We start from the raw sequence: 22,053 nt of genomic DNA, 5'->3' as shown, positions 1-22,053 counted from the left end.
TAGTGGTGACTCCAGCAGGGAGGGAGATCCAGTGAGTCTTTCTCATTTTTTACCTTTAATTTTAACTTTCTAAGTAGCTTATATGAAATATAATTACAAACATTTGATGATGTCTGATTGTGTTTTAACATTAAGAACTTTTAAAACTGCTGCTCAACTGTTCAGGTTGCTGATGTGATGTTTTTCTCTTTTCTGTTCACTTGTGCTCTATCAGGCAACATGAAGAAGCGCCTGTTGATGCCTAGCAGGGGTAAGACCTTGAAGCTGCGCTCAGCTTATGCTAGGAGAGTGATTTTTAGTTTCATCTGCTGGCTTGTCTGTGCTTTGTGGCTAATGAGTCTGTGTGCACCTTCTGTGTTGATGTCTAAGTGTTCCTTGGGTAACCACTTCCACCCATGGTTTTGCTGCTCACCTTTCAGGCTTTTCACATGCAGGCAACAAGTTGTGCAACTGTACTGAAGACATGAAGTCCTGTGTTGAGAATTGATTCCTAATTCCTCAAGGTTGACAGAACAGTCTTCCAGTAGTTCCGTGAAACTGCAGGAAGCTGTGATGGTTGGTTTGAAAATAGGGGTTGTTTTCACTGTTTGACTTCTAAGAAAGCAAAGTTTCACATGTCTTGAACTGCTTTGAATTTGCTTGGACCAAAAGAAATAGAAGACAGCATTTACAAGAAGTCCCAAGTTCAGCCCTCTGTATTTTCCAGTGAGAGTGGACAGTCTCACTGGTTAGAGACTGTCTGCACATTCTCTGCAGGCAGTAGAAAATTATGTTCGAAATTTCCACTGGTTAAAAATTAATCTGTTCTGAGTGCTGAAGAGATGTCAGAATCCTTCATTTGTGATCATGGAGGAAACATATACGTGATGTCACTTCACCAAATGTAGTAGAATGGACCAATTTTGAGTATTTAGGAGACAGACAACCACAAAATGTCCCTGTGAACAGGCAAACACAAAAGCTTACATGTTGCCATGAACCGGCCAGCGCTGCATGCCCTGATGATAATCCTTGTGTTTCATGGCTGAGACAGTGGATGGCTGTTACCCATATTTACATGCATGCAAATATGAGTGCATGTGGAGAATACAGCAGTGAGGACAGGGGTTGTTCTGCTGTCTTGCTCTCCTTGGGAATTTATTCCTTGATACCCTGTTGCTGAGTTATGTGCTTTGTAACTTGTCTTTTGGGAAGAGTAACAAAACCCTGCTGCATTGGTCAGTTTGGCTTCCTCAGAAGCTTCATCCAGTAATGAGGGATGTAGGTGCAGAGTAGCTCACTGAATTTCCACAGCTCTTGGTGACTACCTGCTTATGGGCACACCTGCTGCTCCCTGCTGAATGTCCTCCTCAGCAGATGACACACTTGGGAAGCTCAGAGATGTTGTGGCCCAGAGGAGGGTAGTAGAAGAACGGATCCTTCCCTCTAGAAGGCTCTGTCTGCAGAGAGCACTGGACCTGATAACCCAACACAATTTTCTGGAAATGGAGGATCCCTGTTTTCATGTTCCATTCACTTATAACTGTTGCTGGAGCTATCTGCAAGATGATTTTGGAAAAGTACCTGTTCCTCAGAGTTTGTGTTTCTCTGAAGCAGGTGTGTGTAGCTGTGCAGGGCCTGGATCTTCCTGAGCACCTGCTGCTCTACCTGTTTGGTCTGTTCTCAGACAGCCACTGAAGTACTTGCTGGAGTACTTGAGCCTGTAACTGCCAAGCAGCAGAATCCAGTTCACTCCCAGAATCTGTTTACCTGCTGGGGTAGTGAGTGTTAACTGGATATTCTTGTGAGCAGTTCAGCTTAAACCTGTTAGTTGAGATTTATTTGTGAATGGAAAATGTTTGCCACGCTGCAGTTTTGCATCTATAAAATTTCCTGAGCCTAGATTGCTGGAAGCTTTTCCAGGACCAGGAGGGTAGGGAGATGTTGTTTCCTGCAAGGAAACAACATTTAAAGACCTTGGATTGAGATCTGCTGGCCACAGGGAAGCAGATGGTGGAAGTTTGGTGCATCTCTTTCTGTCCTGGTGCCAGTTTGTGTGTTGGTGCCTCTTAGCACAGGTTCCCAGCTGCCTTGCGTGTGAACTGGTAAACCTTGCAGGCTGTGGGCATGGATACAACTGGTTTCTTGTGCCATGAAAGGACTGGGATTGTGGCACTGAGGCTTCTCCTTGGTTTTGGATGGAGTCATCCAGGCTTGGCAGGAAGGGCACCAGTTGGAGCTGCTGTGACGAAGAGGTGAATGGCAGTGAGAGTGATGAAACCTTGTGGCCAGAGTTTAGGAGCCAGTGAGTGAGTATAAAAGGATTGAAATAAACCCATCTATTCAGAATAACTGATTTTTGGATTATAGTTGACCTGAAATAGTAGAAAAAGATTGAGTAAGCCTGACTATTGCCACGTCTGGGGTTACCATCTATTACTGCGGGTCTTCTGGGCAATCAGGACTTGGTGAAGGGAAGGAGAGATCTTGGCTCCATTTCAGAAGGCTGGTTTATTATCTTATGATATATATTACATTAAAAAAGACCACACTATAACTGTACTACAAAGAACAGAGAGATTCATCAGAAGGTGAGACAGGAATAGAAAGGAATGAATAACAAAGTTCTGTGACTCCCAGAGAGTCCGAGAGCTGCTGCCTCCTGGATTGGCCACCAAGCAGAAACATCCCACACTGACCAATGGAGGAAGCACCTGCTGCATCCCACAGCAGCAGATAACAAATTGTTCACACTTGAAGCTGAGGCCCTTCAGCTTCTCAGGAGAAGAAAATCCTAGCAAAGGGATTTTCACAAAATATCACAACCACACCTGACTTGCTACAAATGGTCAGATTCTGCATTTACTTAGATACTATGGGAAGTTGGGGTGTTCCTTTATTATTTTAATGTTTCTCATCTCCTCTTGACATACTGACTAGTTTAGGTCACTGTAGGGGCATGTACTTCAAAAAGAAAAGATGTTGTTAAGATGTCTGCACAGAGAGGCTGAAATTCTTTCCGCACAGCTCTAGGTGCAGGAAGACACTCTGTCACCGGTGTTTAAATAGTTTCCAAAGAGATGCTAACCTAGTGCAAAACTGTATCTGTGATCCAGGACTACTTCTGCTTGCTGCTGATGTGCTGCATTGGTGGCATCTGGAAGACATCTCAGGGTTTGGACAGGTCGCTGTGCCAAAGTCTGTGACAGGGGACAGTGGACACTGTTAGGGTGGGCTTTATGGGCTTTAGCTGAAGTGTCTTTGCTGGTGATAAAAGCCTCATGGTGCTGGGCCATCACCTCCAAACACAGGGGAGAAGCCTGAACACTGTAAATTATGGCATGTGATGGTTTTGTAAGGTTTTCCTCAAGGCCAGGTTGTAAAGCAGAATATAATCAAGAGGTTTATTTGCAGGAAAGAACCAGGTAGCAGCTTGTCTGTATAGTTTAAAGCATTAAGGTGTATCTTTATACATGACATTTGCTGAACTTCAAGGAGTAGTTCACATTTTTCCTTTGGCATTCTTTCTACTTGTTTATTTTTTTTCTCTTGTACTGTAGTTCCAGCTAAGTAATTTTAACTTTTGTTTTTCTGACTCATCTCTGCTTAGCCCTTGAAACCCAAACTTTTTCAAGCTCTGAATATGATTTATCTGGCCAGGCATTTTGAGTTTTGACCAGTGCCTGAATTCCAAGAACAGGAAAATAATCTTAATCTCATGTTCTCACTGCCTCCACTTTATTTTACAAGGAGATTGTAGTTCTTTCTTCTATTTTGTTTTCCTCCTCTTCAATCATGTTGAAGGCATCATTAGGCATATAGTACACTTCCCAGCTCTCCTTCAGCATTAACTTAGCATGGACAAATTGCTACAGAATCCTATTTTTGGAACAAGAAAAGTACATGGAGTCTCATAAGCTGTCAAATAGAGTGAGATGTTAAAAAATCAGTAGTTCATTGCTTTTTCAGTAGTGTTCTGGAGCTCGACTGACAATCTTTGCCATGAAACTTCCTCTGGGGAGGGAGGGAGAGAGAGAGAGGATGTTTTGTGTGCAGGAACCTGTTTACTTGATTCCTTACAGCCATGCAGTGTGGGATCTGTGTGGTACTTGGCTATGCAAATTCCTGCTGGGGGAAGGGAGAGGGGCATTGTTAGATTTTTATTTTTCTCCCCTCTCTTTTACACCATGCTGGCTTTCATCGAATCAAAATTGCTTTTCAGGGTCATCACATGCACTCCTAAAATTGGCAGAAAGAGGGAGAACATGAATGAGTAGCTGCAGTAAAGGGAAGGCTTTTCCCAGCAGCAAACTTGCATTGATAACATGGTGGCGGATCGAATGCTGAAAACTGGAGAGGGTTTATAGAAGAGCCATGAAAACAGGGAAGGGACTGGAAAACACACTGGATAATGGAAAATGCTTCTGTCAAAGTGGAAGTTGTAGATGCTCGTCTCTGCTGACAGGAACAGCAGAAGTGTAATAATAGGGGGCTTTCAGTTTAGCTGGGAGTGGAATAACAAGCTGCAGTAACCAGAAGGTACAGCTGGGGACTTGGGCTGGAAAAAAGCTGCAGATTTTTGAGTGAGGTTAATTAACTGTTTGAATACCTTGCTTCTGCTGCTGGGGATTTCTAAACACAAATGGAATGTCAGTCTAATTTAACATGTTCTGGTTCATTGTTTCTCACATCCTTTTTGGGAAAGGTGAATGAAGCAAAAGTGGAAGCATTCATCAGCCTGGCGTGGCCTTAGTTCAGTTATCAAGAGATGAGGATGGCAGTGGAAGAACTGTTCTTGAACAAAAGCAGCTGTCAAGGGGGAAAGATAGGGAAGTTCTCTAACATCAGCTGTGTAAGGGACCAAAACTATCTCAATATTTTATATATACATGCACACACACGCGCATATATATATATATATAGATAGATAGATAGATATAGATATATAGATATATATAAAGTTTTTTTTCTGGCTGACTTAGACTTGCAGAAAATGTGGACTTACCTGTATGCGTGAGTTGCATTAAACTTCTGCCTTTATCACCAGTGGCCCCAGCTGTCCTTCTAAAAACTGAGGGATAACCAGCCAATGGAAATGTGCCCATGCAGGAATTACTGTAAATGTCAGGGAGTGTTGGTCCTTTAATAAATGGTGGGGTGCTGGGGAAAAGGCCTGGCTTTAGCTGTTGGAATCCAGACCCCAGTAATACTGACCAGTGACAAGAGAGCAAATGTTCAGTGCCAGCTGCAGCACAGCTGGGAAGAGTGTCAAGTTGCTTGAACTGCTTTTTGGAGACTCCAAGAACCATGTGCCTGTGCAACTTTCTCGCTTTAAGATGATTTGCCTAAAGTAATGATTATTTTTGAGGATTTCATATGAGATTTTGCATTCAGATGCTAAGTGAAACGATTTTCACTTGCCTTCGGTTTAGCCTTGATACTCTGATGAGCTTCTTTTGGTGTTGTTAAGAAAGATCTGAAAATAAAATCAGCAGATGGGCATCATGCTCTGTGGATCAGCTAGTGAAAAATATTTCATTTAGGAGTGATGGCATGGAGTAAGATGCAAATGTTGATTGAGAGTGCATATCCCAAGGCAATGGTAGGGAGCAGGTGTAATTAATGTGAGAGGAAATTAATGTATAACAGAGCAAGGGCAGATTTGCAAGTGCCCTGGATAGTCCAAAGCCTGCATTTGTAATTGAGTGGAATGTGTGACACATTCATATATATATATATATATATATAAATTATCTAATACATACACACACACTTATATGTATATATGTATATGATGTATAATGCTCCAGATGCTAAGAACAGTGAATAATTCAGTGCTTTCTAGTTTAGGTAGCTTGGATCAGCAAATTCTAAAGCAGAGAGGTGCATAGTTTTATCTCCTCTTTTTTTAACCACTTGGTTTGTTACAGCCAGGCAGAATTCACCATAATGCTCCTTTTGGAATATGAGTGGACAGTATTGATTGAGTCAACCCCGAGACAGAAAGCAGCTCTCCCTTCTCAATGTGCTTATCCCAGGAGAGCTGCTGGCTCTCTGCAGTTGGATGTCACCGTTCAGAAAGTATTAGCAGGGTTCTTGAAGTGCTTGTAGCAGGAGGTCCAGCCTTGCATGAACAGACACATCATCTGGGAGGGGCTGTGGTTACAGCAAGTGAGTGTCACCTGCTGGCCCAAGCATTTTAGGAAGTGCTGTCAAAATCCAGTGATGTTAGTGTGCAGGGCTTGGTGGAAGGAGCTGAGTACAGACCAGTAACTTACCCATCCAAAATTAAAGCTGCTCTTTGCAAAATCTCTCATTTGGGGTTACTGTGTGTTTAATGTTGTCTTGGTTTTATCTGTCCAACAGAGAACTGTGATCACTTCTGTGTTTCACTACAGCCAAACCAGTCTGTGTATCTCTATTTGTTGCATGGGGCTGAGCTACTGTATTCTGAGCTACTTGAATCTTTCCCTTTTTTTAACTTTAAATCTTTTCTTTCCTTTTCCTTTGCCAATCTTGGTAGGAACTTACTTAGGTAAGTAAATTGCAATTTTAACATTGTTTTTATGTACAGCAGAATCTTAAGAAAATGTTGGTCTAGGTGGTGTTCGGCACAATTTATGCTCTGTTCTGCTTGTTGCACTTACGTTTCTGAAAGTTTGTAGCCTCTGATTGTTAGAAGGTGGACACTCACAGTGGTAGAACACTCCTTGTAGTTATAAGAGGCAGGGGGTGTGAAAGTGTTCTTGCAAGCTGGCAAAAAGTGTGTGTGTGTGTATGTCAACACACTGAGACTGCCTCGAGTGAACCAGTAACTTGGAAGTGAAATCCTTGTTCATCAAGCCTTGTTCTTGCATGAATTTTTATATTTTTTTTTCTAGCTTACTCACAAATGTGGTACTGTTGATGTTTTTGTTAGTGCTGAGAAGGATGGAGTCCCAGGAGGAGGATTACTTTTGGAACAGGAAAATGCACGTGAAGAGTAAATGGATTTTAGAAAGCAATAGTGAAGTGGCTGGTTGTGAAATTCTCTGCATTGGTTGTGATTGAAGATGTGCTTCTGAGTCTTGGTGCATATTACATGTTCTGCACGATGCTTCTTGTGGGTAAACAAAGTAGAAACCAAATGCCATCTGTGACTAATTGCTTGATGAAACAATTTTTGTATGTGGTGGATGTGCAGAAGATTGGAGTTAGTAACTTGGAATAAACACAAGTTTACTAACTGAGTTGTGCCCAGGCTGGAAGCTGGGCTGCTCTTCCTCCTTGGTACAAGGTCAGTTCTGTACAGACTTGTGTCAGACTGTGAAATGGGCTGTAAATACCTAGCAGCAGGGTGTGTGTTCAGGTGTGGAAAAGCACTGGGCGGTTTCTGACCAAGCAGAAAGTTTGCCATGTTTCAGCAGCTTCTTGAAGCTTGCTGTAGTAACTTCCTGGGAATATCCCTGTGCTCCAGCCTGCGCTGGGCTCACTGCTGAGGGTTTAGGCTCTCCTGTTTCTCCACGTGGCAGCTGGGTGTGGTGTGGTGTTGGCAAAACAGCAGGCAGAATGTGAGCAGTGGGAGTAGTTTTGGAATTGTGCCATTGAGGTGCTGAGTTGCAGGGGATGGGACTGGAGCAGCAAAGAGCATGTCTAGAATCAGGCATCCAGTGGGACCAGATGTGCTGGTTTGCTTTCCTTTGGGGAATTAGATTCTGCCTTTCTCTCTGTGTTTTTGAGTGCCAGCTGTCCCCTACTCCCACAGTGTGCTCTTGGGGCAGTGCTGTAGTTGCTGCTGGAAGTTTAGGCATTCTCTCATTCACGTGTTTGTTTTTTGGTTTTTTTTTTTAACAAATCCAAAACCATGAGATGCAAATGACATGAGATTGTTGGAAAAGGTTGTTTGACTGAGAGGTGGTTTCCCCATCCTCCAAAGGTAATACAAAGCTGCGAAGTAGCAGCAGTAACAGACTTGTGTTGCTGTTTGATTAGTCCTTCCCCACCTATATTTCTCTGGGAGAAAGTCTATTCACCTGCAGCTTTGGTACTTCAGGAATGAAGGGATCACCAGGGCACAGTGACCTGCTGGACTGGTTTTCATCCAAAATCTCTGTGATTGTGCTTGGCTTGAGGAGCAGTTCCGAGGTCCTTGGCACTGAGCTGTGGGGAGCAGACGTGCCCTGAGGGTGCCAGTTAATCTCTGTGCAGTGATCAGCTGGTTCCTTGCCATTTCAGTAAGGTGTAGAATTGGCTGTGGCAAAGGACATTTTTGATTCTCTGTAGCTGTACCTCCAGTTGACTTTGTCTTCATTTTATCCTCTGGGGCTTCCTCTTTATTTCGGTGTATAGAGGAGACTGGCAGGAGGAATTGGATGGCAAGAGATTTTCTACAGCTTTGGGTTCTTTTCAATGCTATGGAAAAAAAAAACCCACAATATTTAGTCTGGAGTTCTCAGAGTATATTTCAATTTCTTTGGCTGCAAAAGAGCAGAAGACCTGCTTAGATTTGTCACTGTATACCTTTACACTTTGTGGTTTTAAAAGTTTGGTCAATCCTGAAAACACTTCCCTTGTTGTTTGTGTATTTTTGTGTCGTTTGGAGGAGGACAGTGTTGATGCTGATGTGGAACTGTGCAGATTCAAGCAGTTGGACCTTGGATATCATCAGAAGGAATAATCACATTTTCTACCCTGTGTCTTCTCTAGACGTTCCTCCATAAAATCTAGTCAGTTTTTTGGGTTTTTTTTTTCCTGGAGAGGAGCTGCCAGAACTGTTGTATTTTGCTCCTGATTTAAATTCTTATGCTATCTTATTTTTAACTTGCTTGTGGATGCATGGAGAGACATCTCTCAAATCTTCGTCTGTGAAAGTGGAGCAGGCACGTGGGGCAGGTGTGAGTCTGGCATGGTGAGTTCTTTGCCTGTGCCACCATTCACCCACAGACACAGGATTGGTTTAGTTTTTAGAGGTGCCTGTCTCACTGGCTTCCTCTCTCACACAGAAGCCACCAAAAACTTTTGGGTGAAAATCCATTGTTTCCAGTCCACATAGATCCTGTTGACTTGCCAGCTGTTCCACAGTGGGTTGCAGATGTGCTGTCTCTGTGCCTCTCTTTGGGGTGGTTGTGCATAGAGGTTGCTCACTTAATACCAGTGCTTTGGCTGCATATGCTCTTACTGTGATATTTTTTTAATTGCAAACTGAATAAGGTCATTTTAGTGCCTGTTTTCATTCTTTTAGACTCCAGTTATTGAAGTGTGACTAAAGTGAAAATTCATGGATTAATTCACCAATATTAATTTGCTAATTGATACATTATTGCTGTGAAAGCAAGGGTGTAAATTGCATTGAAGCTGTAGCTTTGTTTTGTGTCCTGTTTTATTGCAGCAAAAAGTTGTCATGGGCAGGTTTATCCTAAAAATGGCAGGTTGGGAGGGAGATGTGTTCCTGTTGTTAGTACTGCTGCTGTGCTGCTTGAGGGCTCTGAAGCTTTGGGGCTCAGAGCAAGCAGCAGTTCTGCTCAGCCTTTGTTCAGTTTTCATCCCTTAGCTTCTCACCATGGAATATTCTGGTTTAATTCTGGTGCTTGGAAATAACACTGTTTACTGTCTGTTGTACATCCAGCAATAGTCATTGCAGCAGCAGCCACATATCAAGACAGTCTTTCCTGGCATCAAGGGTGTTCTTACTACAAGAAAAGAACTGATCTGGAGTGCAGTTAAAAGAAAATTTGTGGCTTCAGTCCAGGGACTAGCATCAGTTGATTTACATCTCAGAGTTTCTGTGAATGGAGAAAACATAATCTTTTAGTTATGGAAGGGGGAAGAAAGTAACAAGTGCTGGAGCTTAGCTCTGAAGCTGACAGATTCTGGCTGCATCCTGCTGGCTGTGCTGTTTCCCAGCATCTGTGGAGCCCTTTGTCTGTCCATCCATCCATCCCAAACAGCTGCTCACAGCTGTGTTTTGGATGCCGTGGTTGCTCCCATGTAAAAACAAATTATTATCTGGTGCCTGCACTGCCTTTGTCAACATCCAGAGGTTGTTACTGGCCTTCTTACTGGTGCCTGGTACATCTGTCCTACAGGCTTGATGGAAATGTTTTTGGCAGCTATTTCTTCATCCCTGTGGATACTTAGGCACAAAAATGCGGCAAGAACTGAAACCATTTGTCTTCCCATTTGAAGTAGCTAACAGCATAACATTTACACAGGATGGCAAATACACTTGATAGAAACTGATGATTCTAGGGTGGTATGTCACGATATACTCAATGTCCTGAAAATGTTCCCTGCTTCGCCCCCCTTGCTCCTGACACTACTGTGCCCTGTGTTTCCTGTCATACTTGATGCAAGAACAGTGTGTTTGGTTTTACCAGTGAGAACCTGCTGGAACACAGACCCTGAGCTGTCAAAGTTCATTCTTGCTGGTTTCTTTAAAAAGTTTTTCATCCCAGCTAACTCACTAGCAATGGGAAGGTTCAAAGGTCCTACGAATGTGGAAGCAGAATTCATACTGAGGCCTTTTGCAGACAGCAACAGCATTTGCTGGTGCCTGTCCTGTAGTACCTGCTGGATTTGCTGCACTGACATTTTGGTTCTGAGCCAGAAGGGGCTGAGGAAGGTGTTTTGGTGCACAGATGCCAATGCAGTGGTGTTTTCTGGGAATGTGCATTTTGTAAAACCAAACAGTGCTAGCACACAGCTTTGTTGGGTCTCCCAGTCTGTTGTGTGCCAGGCCTTTCCCTCAGATCCCAGGAGCTCTGAGAGTCCTGCAGGCTCCTGTGTGTGCACAGTACAGTTGAGGGGGTAGCTGATAGCACAGCAAAGCACCTGGTCCCAGCGAGCCGTGGTGCCTGGGAAAGGGCTCTGTGAGAGCTCAGTGCCTGTGCTCTGTGCCTCAGCAGGTGTTTACTTGGGGCAGGTTCAGCAGATACACTCTTTGCTAGCTGCTTGTAGCTGACGGCTGAGCTGAGGAGTTCCCAGGGGACCCAAGGAGGATAAGGAAGATTCTGTTTGTTGCTGCCTTGACAGTGAATAATGCCTTCCACTTTCTCCTTCTTGACGTCAGTAAATTCCTCAGACTAAAGGAGAGTGTCAGATTCTTCCCCAGACGCACAGCAAGCCTGGGATCTGAAAGAACAGGTGTGCTTCTAGTGCTAGTGGGAAGAAGGGTTGAGTACATGGAGAAGGGACTGGGCGAGTGGAACGTGTTTGTGACTTGGGGCCTCTGCTCTTCAAACCACGTTGCCAAGGAAGCTTTTCTCAGTCGCCTTTCCAGGAGGGCAGAAGTCAGTTCAGTAGGCAACTCTAGGCCGAGCAAAACAACACAGTTGTAATCATAGCTGCGTGTGTTTTGATTTTGTACTTTTTTCTGTCTTGGAAAAGCAATGGTCTTACCAGCTCTATTCTCTTTCCTGTTTGTTAGGTCTGCCTAACCACGGACAAACCAGACAAATGGTAAGAGAATGTTCATTTAACCAAAACAGGGAAAAGAAGAATTATTAACCCACGCTAGATAGAACACCCCATTAAACCGTAGTGCTTCACTTCCACCTTTGCTGTTTGCAGCTGGTCATAATTCCCAATTCTTCTTTCAAAAAATTCTTCTTTCAAAAAATATTATTTTGGGGCACCTGAATCATCTTAGTGGTTAAATACAGTTTAAAACTCAAATCTATCTACCTTTATATCTATAAATGAGATCCTGTTTTGAACGGAGCGTTTTCTTTCTGCTCATGCAGAAACTGAGTGGCTGCTTACAGCAAAGTTCTGGGATGTGTTGCTAGGTGGAATGTGTTTCCCTGAAGGAGGAAGGTTTAAATGATGGAAGGGTTTGTTTGGAAAACAGTTTCTTTTTATTATTTTTTAGCAAGTTGGTGTGCAAGTTACCTGCTGAGAATGCTTGTATTTTACGTTCTTTTTTTTTTTTTTAAGTAAAAAATATTTGTAGCCTTTCATCTGTTGTGCTGAGTTTAATCAAAGGACAGAAGCAAATAGCCAGTCTGATTGATGTGTCTCTGGCAGGATGCTTTCTCACTAAATTGTGAAGGGGCCAGTGCAAAGGCTGTGCATCCCCTTTCCCCCTTGCACGTGGCTTATGGGAAACAACTTCAAGCATACATTTTTTCCCCCCAGAAATGATTTTCTGATGTTGATCAAGTGGAGCTTGCCTCGTTAGCTGGAGTGCCACACTGCATTAGTGTCAGCAGGGTCCTGTGACACAGGTCAGCCAGCAGCAGGTGTGACTGATGGTCACTGCACAGTGATCACAGGCTTTACTGAACCTGACAGTGTTTGGGGAAGTGAGCAGTGGCCTGAGGGGAGGCCAGAACTTGGGTGTGCCAGGCTGCTTGGAATGCCAGAGCGTTCCTTTGGTTTGTTCCTCTATCCGAAGTGGTAAATAGTACTGCTCCATGAATTCAGCTTCATTCCGTGTCACTGAGAAGACTGGCTACTTGTTTGTGTCTGCTGAATAAACCACCTCAGAGCAGAGGGAGAAATCTCTGATGACTTAATATTTTTTAGGTGTTTTAGTGTAAATCTCCCAGAACTGCCTTGATTTCTCATTGCCTGATCAAGTGTGATTGAAAACCGAAAGGTCCTCATTTCAGGATGTATCATTCAAAATAGATGTCACCATGTAGTAGAGAAAGGGCAACCTGGAAGCACAGGGGTGCCCTTTTTAGGCATTTCCAATAACTTTTTCTGGAGTTGTTCTCCTGTGTATCTTGCATATGTGGAGAAAATACGCTTTGCAACCTTAATGAATAGATATTTTTTTTGGAGAAACCTGGAAGGGCCAAAAATAAAGCCATCAGAAATGCTTTTATTTGAAACCTTTTGCTTAACAAATGTCAAATCTAAAACCAATTGTTGAAGTATTTCAGTGGTCTGCTGTGGTGCTGAAGCTGTCTTGTATAACACGGAGCTTGGCAACTAAGAAATTAAATTGTTATTGCACTTGTATGCAACAGTTTTAAAGAGCTTAGGGTTTTAAAAGGTGGGGGGTTGGTTTGTTTAGCTCTAAAGCCCTGATGCTCTACAGGAAGCAGATCTTGCTAGAGCAGTTGATTAAGGCTGGTCAAAAAATAAGTCATTATCATTTTCTGTTTTCTGCTCAGATACAAAATGAGATAGACACAGGGGTTTGTTGGGTTTTTTCCCTTGGTTTTTAGACTGAATTCTTCCCTAAGTCAAGGTGTTAAAATTCAGTTAGTTGATGCAATGACCTGACACGAAAGGATTTGAAGTCCCCATGTCCCCACCATTCCTTTCGAGGTGGGTCTCCCAGGGCAGACATCTCTCACACAATGGCTCAGTTTCCCATTCCGTGGGCAGAAGGGAAAGCCTTGGTGCATCTGGGGAGATGGTCTGACCTTGCACGATGGCCTGTTCAATACCACAACTGAATTTATACCGGAGTGTTTTCTGACCAGCTTTAATTCACGCATATCAAATTTTCTGGGCCTTCATTTTGCATCTTTCCCAGCTGCTCAGTGTTACTGATTTCAGTGGGATTTCCCCATGTGCTGATCAGCAGGAAGAGGGGCAGCAGCACTGGACTTCAGTGATCGAGGACAGCTGCATTTGAGAAGCTTAACACTTTGCTCCCTTTCATCTGCACCTCTCTTAATAACAGCTCATGTTTTTCCAGCTGAGTGTAAGGGGCTTACTGTGAGTCTGGAAAATGATGCCTGTGTTGATTCGCAAAGCAAATGTGTTATGGGAAGTCTGTGGTGTTCAATACTAAAAGGGTTTTATCATGAAAGCTGCTGAGCTTTGTAGCACTACATTTGTTTTCAACAACGTATTTAATTCTATACTATCCTCATTAAATATTGACCTTCCTAGAACAAAAAGGACGCGGGTAAGTTTGGTACTCCAGAATAACTGTAAATTCTGATTCTTGTACTTGATTTGCTCTGTAGCTAGATTTCCTTCCCTGAAATCAATAGAGTTGTTCTAGATCTATGGTAGTAGCTGAAATCTAAGTCTGATGCTCAATCTTTTGAACTTGATGTCATCTTTCAGACACAAGCCACAAATTATTGGTAATGCCTTCCATTTATTTTGTGTCCTGTCGCTGAAGTATTGCTGTCCTATTGCATATTGAAGGCGCCTGACTTGTACTGCTTGTGAACAATTGCTTATGTGTGAATTCTGTGTTCAGTCCTGGGCCAGAGGGGGAGGTATTTACCTTAAACTCTCAGCAAGCCATACAAAAACTTTAATTCTCTTTTCCTTTGTGTGCTCAGCACATGTTGCTGCGGGTTTGTTGCAGGCCATAACTGTGCTGTTTTATGTATCACGTTAGGGACCAAGCCGAAACTTGCTGCTCAATGGGAAATCATACCCAACAAAAGTCCGATTAATTCGTGGTGGATCCATGCCTCCAGTGAAAAGGAGGAGGATGAACTGGATTGACGCACCCGATGATGTTTTTTACATGGCCACTGAAGAAACCAGGTAGGAAACGTGTTGTTTCAGAGGATTTATGGGGATATCTGTTGTTTTGTGGGTGCTGCAGCTGGTGTTGTGGTTAGAGGGGGACCTTGGCAGCAGGTCTGATGCTACAAACTGAATGCAGAGACCACAGCCAGTGCTGAGGTGGGTAAAGGGTGGGGAATAACCATGCACTTACATTCCAGAGAAAGCAGATTCTTGTTCTTCTTCCAGAGCAGTTGCTGTAGGAGATGGATGCAAAGGGAAGGAAGACTGAGGTGGGAATTCACCTGGTTCAGACCCATCACTGCCCTTGCAGGTCCCATCTCAGTGGGACAGGATAGAGCCCTCCTGGCTCATGGGTGACACTGAGGAGCAGAGCCTCCTCTACACAGAGCTCTGCATGTCCTCTTGCATGCTGAACTCTGGCATTGCCCCTCAAGACATCTCCACGTGTGTCTGGCTCCTGGAACCTGCAAGTGACAGAGGGTTTCCATGGGCTGAGCTGACTCATATTTTAGTGGTTTGCATTTGCCACGAGTAGCAGTGAGATATAGCCCCACAGTGTCAGTCTTACTCCTTTGCTGGTACTGCTTCTGCTAGTCCTAATTCTTCTTGTTAGTCTGCCCACAGGATAAAAATAGTAGAAGAAACTTTCCTTGTGTGAGTTTCACTTCAAACTGTTTACAAACTGCTGACAGACTGGTAGAAGCTATGTGACCCGATCCCTGAGGCAAAGTTCCCAGTACTGGTATTCCTAGGATGGGAGTGTTGCTCCTGGGTGTGATGAGAAGGTAGAGAAATTGGCTTGTGTGGTTTCCTCCCAAGAACTTGATGCCTCCCTTCTGGATAACCTTGAGGAAGGTCAGAGCAAAGCTGCAGCCCTGCTTTCCAGCCCTCTCTGACAGCAGAGGTGCTGTCTGGCTTCTGTCTTGCTCCAAAGCCTGGAGTTATCAACACTTGCACTATCAGTGAGTGCCCCAACGGCAGAGAAGCACTTACCTTTCCCTCCACTTGCAGAGATGGACCTGGGAGTTACTGGATGTCTGAACCCCTCAAGTGACTGCGGAGGGTTTAGCCTTTTAGTGCTTTGTCTCTTGTGGTACTACTAAATTTGGCGCTGCTCTGAGTTTTCATTTGTTCAGCACAAAGGTCACAGTCAAGAGTCCTGGCATCTCCAAACTTCTCCTTAACCTGCAAAGCATTTCAAGTGCCAAGGGACTATTCTGTGGGCCTAGTATCAAAGATGGGCTTTGTAGAATAGGTGATACTAGTAACATTCAAGTTACTAACCCCTGATCTATTGGATGATCAGTCTTCAGTGCAGGAAACACTTTGTTGGAACTCAGAAGACACATGAAATGAATTTCCTGGTCAGACTTGTTCCTGTGGACACCTTGAATGCAACTGTGCATTTCACACCAGCTCAGATCTTTGCCATGTCCTTCCCTTCTCCTTTCTGTGCCTGCAAGATGCTATGAAAGAAAGCAGTTCTATATGGAATTCCACATATAATTGACAATAAAGTGAGAGAAGGATTTAATTTTCAGGGGAAGCAGTTTTCTTATTACTGCTGTCGCTCTGATGAAGAGGTCCTGGGATCTTCTGCAGCTCTCAGATCCGCGTGCCATTGTGCACTCAGGGCATACAGCCCTTAGATACAGGGTATGCACTCCTTAGATGCTCAAGGCTTGTTTCATAATCCTGCATCTGGGGAGCTCTTCTTGCCATTTTCACCATCCCAGGCACGTGAAATACGCCAGGTGCATGGTGGCAGAGTGTCAATACAAGGTCCTGCCCTTTGACCTGGACAGAGCTGTAACAAAGTTCATCCAGTGTGATGTTGGTTGTGACAGCAATTTACTGTAGACACAGAATCCTCTGCTCGTACAGAACCACTGACAGAGGCAGGGAGGATCAGTCCTGCAGCCACCAGCACAACTCTAATGACAATCGTGATGATAGACACCAGCTCAGTAAGATCTTATCACTTCCATTTAAAAATAGAGAGAGAAAGAAAAGGAAAAAAAAAACCCACCCAGGCTTCTTTGTCTGACAGCCATGCTGCTTAGCTGACTGATGAGTGGTGAAAGGAGATTTTTGGCAGGCTGTGAAGAGCAGGGAAGCCTGAGCGATGGAGCATTGTCAGTGGCACGGGTTTTCTGTCGGGCATTTCACCTCTAACTTTTCCCTGAACCATCTGCTGCATTCCAGTGTCAGGAATGTAAGACTTGTTTGTGTGCTCTGAAACAATTTGAGCTTTGTGTTGGCTCCGTAGCAATCAATCTAGCTGCAATATCTGCATATCATCCTCCAGCTGAGGGTCAGGCTGTGTTTTCAGTCACAGCAAGTAGGTTTCCCTGAAGTTTTACACGCTCCCCCTCTCCCCTTTTTGTGTAGCTCTGTTGAGAGCACAACAGAGGTGCTGGAAAACTGTATGGCTCTGAAGGAGCAGTTTGAAAAGTTGGTCGAATGAAAGGAATAAGTTTTGAATTGAAGGCTCCCAGTAAGGAGCTTGGCATTTATAACTCATGCAGGCGGAGGCAGCGGGTGACCTGATCAGAATCCAGAGTGCTGCAGGACGTGTTTCTGATGGCAGCGTGGCAAATGGAGCACATGAGGGTGCTGCGAGGAGCTCTGCTGGCTAAAAGTGGATCAACTGCAGTCAAACATCTTGGAAAAGTCATTATATCAAGATTTTATTTTTTCTCTCCCCCGCCACCACTTTGCCAGCTTGTTTTCACCTCTCCTCATCCCGTGGCTTTTTAGTTTTAGAAGGTGCTGGAGAAATGGGGACACTGGGCAAACAAAAAATGTGTCTGTGTAAGTGCAGCAGCTTGTCCTGCTCAGTGGGCAAAAAAAAAAACCAAGTGAAGAGATGACCAAATCTGACAAGAAGTGATTCAAAATCTTCAGCTGAAGTTGATGGTTTGTCAGTTCTGGGGGTGCTAAGGGTAGGTTTTTGAGGATAAGGGAGGTATTTTGACCACTTTCTTCAGCAGCCATCACATCTTAAAGGCAGAAATCATAGCACAGTGATAGGCATCAGCTCAGTGAGAAAGCCTCTCTTCCACTGACAAATAAACCAAGCCAACCAGCCAAAACCACAACCAACAAAAAGGGAGTCTTGTTCCCAGTAGTGTTCCCTAAATGAAATTGGGGGATAGGTGGCTGAAATGTGGGCTGTAGAGCCCTTTCTCTCCTGTCTCTCATGGTCAGCCAAAACCTCGTTCTGTCAGGAGCCTGTGAGGGAAGGCAGTGCTGCCTTATCAGACCCTTCTTGTTGCCCTTGTGAGCTGAAGACTCACAGTGGGTACTGGCAGACTTATCTTGTGAATATTTATTACTTTCCTTTCTAATCTTTATGTGCCTTTGACCACCACAACATCCTCTGTGTAAGAGAATTCCTCATTTTAATTACACAGTACATTTTTCATTGTTGCTGCATTTTTGGGTTTGGATGGGGTTTTTTAATGATACTTCCTTAATCTCTGAGCCTGGTTTTAACAGAAAGAAACAAGCGATCATTCAGTATTTGTCTCTGTCTAACTTACTTTGGTAATTTTAAAACTTTGGTGTGTCTTTCCATATGGAAAACAGCTTCCTGCATCTGATAGGATTTGTTGCCAGTCTTGTACATATAGGGAAATCCTTAACCAAATACAAGATGTGAATATTGCCCATCTCTGGGTTGGGCACACGCTGTGTGGGAGAGGCGAGAAGGGGAAGCACCCTGTTGGTGTTGCCTTGCCTTTGTAAACTTCCCCAGAGCTACCTGCAGCACATCCAGCTGATCAAAATAAACTCAGAATAAATCAGTGGTGTGGAGACCGGCTGTCCTGACTATTTCAATGTTCTATTCCCAGCAAGAGAGCCTGGTCCTCCCAGGCCGGACCGGAATGCCTTCTACCCTACAGGGGAAGGATTCTGGAGCGGAGAACGCAGTTTCCTCTTCGTTGGCAGGTTTATAAATCAGAGAATCTGCGTTTCCCAGGGCAGGCACTGCAGAAGGAAGCATTGTCAGCCACCCCAGCAGGCGTGCGCGGGCCCCGTCTCCCTTGGGGATGCGGAGCAGCCCCGGTGCCTCTGTAATCCGTGCCTTTCTTCCTTGCTGTCTGCAGGAAAATCCGCAAGCTGCTTTCCTCCTCGGAAGCCAAACGAGCCGCCAGACGCCCCTACAAGCCGATTATCCTGCGGCCCATGCAGGCAGTGCAGCTGCGCCAGCCCATGAATGATGAGCCCATCATCATCGAGGATTAACGCCCGCGGATCCGCCGGCAATCTCTCCTCCAGTATCTACTTGAGTTTCCATGGCTACAGCATTGAGCTAACTGTTGAAGAGAGGGAACTTTTGAGGAACTGTTTTGCATCTTTTAAACCCTTAAAAGGAACTCAGCCCTGCTCTGAGCCTCTGACCACAGACTGCTCTATCTCTCTCTCTCTCTCTCTCTTTCTCTCTCTCTCTCTTGCACTCTCTCCTTCTCTCCTATCTTTTTTTCTTATTTTTTCTTTTTTTTTTCTTCTTTTTTTTATTTTTAGTAGCCTCCTTTCCCTTTTGCTTCTACCCCTTTTGTAGAAGGGAGAGGGAAAGTAAGTTTAACTTATTAAGAGAATGTGGACTAGTACTTTTTAGCTTTGTTTCCTCTTCTGATGTACGAAGAGCTAGAACCCTTCATTTTGTGACTGAGCTCTCGTTGCAAAGCCATTTTTATGCGGCTGTGTTGTAAGATTTCTCTTTTCTTCTTTTCTCTTTTTTTTTAATTTTGTGGACGGTGCCATTTTTTAAATTTCATTTCTATTATTTCTTTTGTAGATAAATTTCCAATCTTTAACTGATAATTGAAAATAGGAGCTGAAAGCCAGCCCCAGGTTCAGCCAGTTTTCTTTGGTCCTGTCCCTTCTGTTTTTTGGATCATTTTGCACAGCCAGTTGTGCTCATGCACAAGACAGACCAACTCAGGCTGAGAAAGGAGTGAGCTAAGAACTGAAGAACCTTGCAGAACATTACACTAACGTTGTGTGCAGTGGAGCCAGGCTGCCAGAATTAGGTGTCCTTACTCTAGTTGCTCTCTGGGAGATGTGGCCCGTGGCATTTCTCCCAGTAACCAGCATTTGCGTGCTGCCTTCTCTGTGACATCTGGGATCCTGCGTGCTGTTAGCAGTAGGCCCAGCAAGTGTAATGAATTGCTTTGCTCTGGCTCCAAGAGTCAAGTACACCAATGCCCAGGGACATTTTGCTTAGAACTCTGAACCTGTTTGTGCATCAGTGCTTTTGGACACGTTTCCCAGGATGAGACCTGGTTTCTCTTTAATTGCGTTACCGTATGTTTCCCATTTTGAAGGGACTTTAAATTACAGCTGGGTTTTCATTTGAACACGTTGTGTCTGAATTTAAGTGGTTTTTCCCCCCTTGACATTTCTTGTGTTTGAGGTTTCTTGCATCTCTTCAACTTCTTATGTATTTGCAAGTCTGTATCATTTCTTTTTCATATGTCTTCTCACAGCAGTGCATTTGCTGGATGCCCTGCTTGGTTTTGAAAGGATGTAAACTATCATTTGCAACTTGTGCTGATCTGTACATGTACCTGCCTCAAGCAGACACAGCATGTAATAACCCCCGAGTCATTCCATATGTGTCAGCGGTGAGATGAGCCAAAGTTGTATTTGGGTTATCACAGTCCAACCGTGATTCTGTGCAACTCTGTTAACCCACCGGGTTAGACGGAAAGGAATCCCCACAAAATGAAAACAATTCAGTTAACTTTACTTAATAAACCTGGAAAGTGAGCTTTTGTGAAACATCTGCTTTTTGTCTCTTCTGGAACAGCCGCCCTCGCTCGGGTTCCACGTGCCCAGGGCACACAGCCCCGCGCCTTCCGTCCCATCCCTGGGCTGTGTTCTGCTCCCCAGGGTCCCTGCGCCAGCAGTACAGGGCAAGAATCTGAGTCACTCATAGTTTGATTCCTCTCCTGTGCGGTTTAAACATTTCCCTATGCTTCAGAGGCGTCTCCCTCCTCCTCCAACAGGCAGCAGATGCGGGGCTGGGCCTCTGAATGAGCCCTTTGTCCGCAGCAGCTCCTGGTCCTGCTGCTCGGGGCCTGCCTCTGGCGTGTGGCAGAGGGGCGTCCCTGGGGGTCAGCAGCACAGCCCGTGGGCAGTGCCGAGCTCTGCAGTGCTCTGTCCCCCCAGCTGAGCAGCACGGGCTCCGTGTTAGCTCTCGTTTGCTGCTCAGGAGTGGTGAGATTCACCCCGTGGCTGTGGGGACCTGTGCACCCTGGCAGGTCTAAGTGTATCCTGGGCTACAGGTCGGGCGTTCCTGTCCACTACTTAAAAGTGAGACAGAACAGCCATTCCTGAAGGATGTGCTACTCGGGAAGGGCACAGAAGCCCTCAGGCTGCGAGCAGTACCAGTGACCATTGGCCGTTTTACTTTGTCACCATCAGTCCTTAGGATTAACCCTCCGGACGTGAGAAACGCCGGCTGCAGGAGGGTTTTGTAATGCTTCTGTCTCTGAGGGCAAGCGCTCGTGTGGATTCCTTCTCGTAGCAAAAGGAAATCTGAACAGCTCACGTGTGAAAACCCCGTGTCTGAGTTGGCTCCTGCAGTGCCTGGGCTGGGGGAGCTGGGCCAGCCCGGGCTGCTGCTGTGCTGAGCATCCCGGGGGCTGGGGCTGAGCTCTCCCTGAGCCCGGCCAGAGGCGGCTCCGGCTGCACCGAGAGCACAGGAACCACTTGGGGGTGCCAGCCCTGCGGTTTCCAGCAACTTAAAAGCTTTCTTGGAGCGGCTCCAGAGATTGCTCTGGGAGCGAGTCCAGGCAAGGAGAGAGAGCACGTCCTGTGCTGCCCCAACTTTGGAGGACCCTTGCGTGTCCTTCAATAGCGATGCTGTTTCCTGGCGTGTGGTAGCAGACTCCGCTGCCATGCGTTTGTTTCACTGGCTTAGGTTTGTACCAGCTTGGGAGGAGAGGCTGGAAGATCCCTTTGGCCACCAAAGGAAAACGCTGGCTCGTGGGAAGTGCAGGGAGTGGTAGGTCCAGGCACTGGCCTATCCAAGCCCGAGGGGTCACTCCCGTGAGCTGCTGCTGCTGTCACTGACCTCTCCTCTCTATTCACATTCCTGTGCTGTTGCTGCAGGAATTGCCTTTGGTTATTCACCCTCGTGCTCCAGAGCCTTGACAAAATAGAACGATGTTCCCACAGCGGGGATAACATCCCATTTTCCAGGTCCCTTTCTCCCCTTACTTCCCACCTCCTAAAGAGCCCCTGAGATTGTAGGGGGAGGAGAGCCTGGAGCTGGGAAGTGCTTGCACACCCAAAGCAGGCCAGGTTTGTTGGGATGTAATAAGTTTTGCCACATGTATTTGGGTATTTTCCCTTAGCTGTGTGTCCCTGGCGTCCCAATCCTTCACTCCCTCTCTGCCATGCAGACCTGGGAGCAGATATGTCACAGGCTCAGCTGTGATCCCTGGGAGAGGACTGTGCTCACGTGGATGGAGCATGCTGACCTCCAGACTCAGTGCCATGCCTGCAATTTTACAGGCTGAAAAAGAAGCAGGAAGCTGCTCAGGAAAGTATTTTAAAAACAAAACAGAAATCCAAACATTCCTACAATACTTCATGCCCAAATGCTTTTGTTACAGATTTAATTTTTTT

The 22,053-nt window shown here is 45.1% G+C and overlaps 1 protein-coding gene across 3 annotated transcripts in view; it reads left to right on the top strand.

The window, feature by feature from the left end:
* Positions 1-20,199, top strand: part of MTA1 (metastasis associated 1) — a 75,829-nt gene extending 55,630 nt beyond the window's left edge. Inside the window, exons 17-21 of one of the 3 annotated variants that reach the window (XM_038144087.1) lie at positions 215-250; positions 6,503-6,514; positions 11,384-11,415; positions 14,273-14,424; positions 18,522-20,199. In XM_038144087.1, coding sequence (XP_038000015.1) covers positions 215-250; positions 6,503-6,514; positions 11,384-11,415; positions 14,273-14,424; positions 18,522-18,660 — 371 coding nt within the window. In that variant the 3' untranslated portion in view covers positions 18,661-20,199. The remainder of the gene's footprint in view (positions 1-214; positions 251-6,502; positions 6,515-11,383; positions 11,416-14,272; positions 14,425-18,521) is intronic. The other 2 variants (XM_038144088.1, XM_038144089.1) reach the window with 2 other exon arrangements.
* The last annotated feature ends 1,854 nt before the right edge of the window (positions 20,200-22,053 follow it).

The sequence above is a fragment of the Motacilla alba genome, chromosome 8 (genome assembly GCF_015832195.1).
Source record: "Motacilla alba alba isolate MOTALB_02 chromosome 8, Motacilla_alba_V1.0_pri, whole genome shotgun sequence".
Taxonomy (NCBI): domain Eukaryota; kingdom Metazoa; phylum Chordata; class Aves; order Passeriformes; family Motacillidae; genus Motacilla; species Motacilla alba.
The sequence above is the reverse complement of the archived record's forward strand: the minus strand, read 5'-3'. Positions and strand labels throughout refer to the sequence as shown.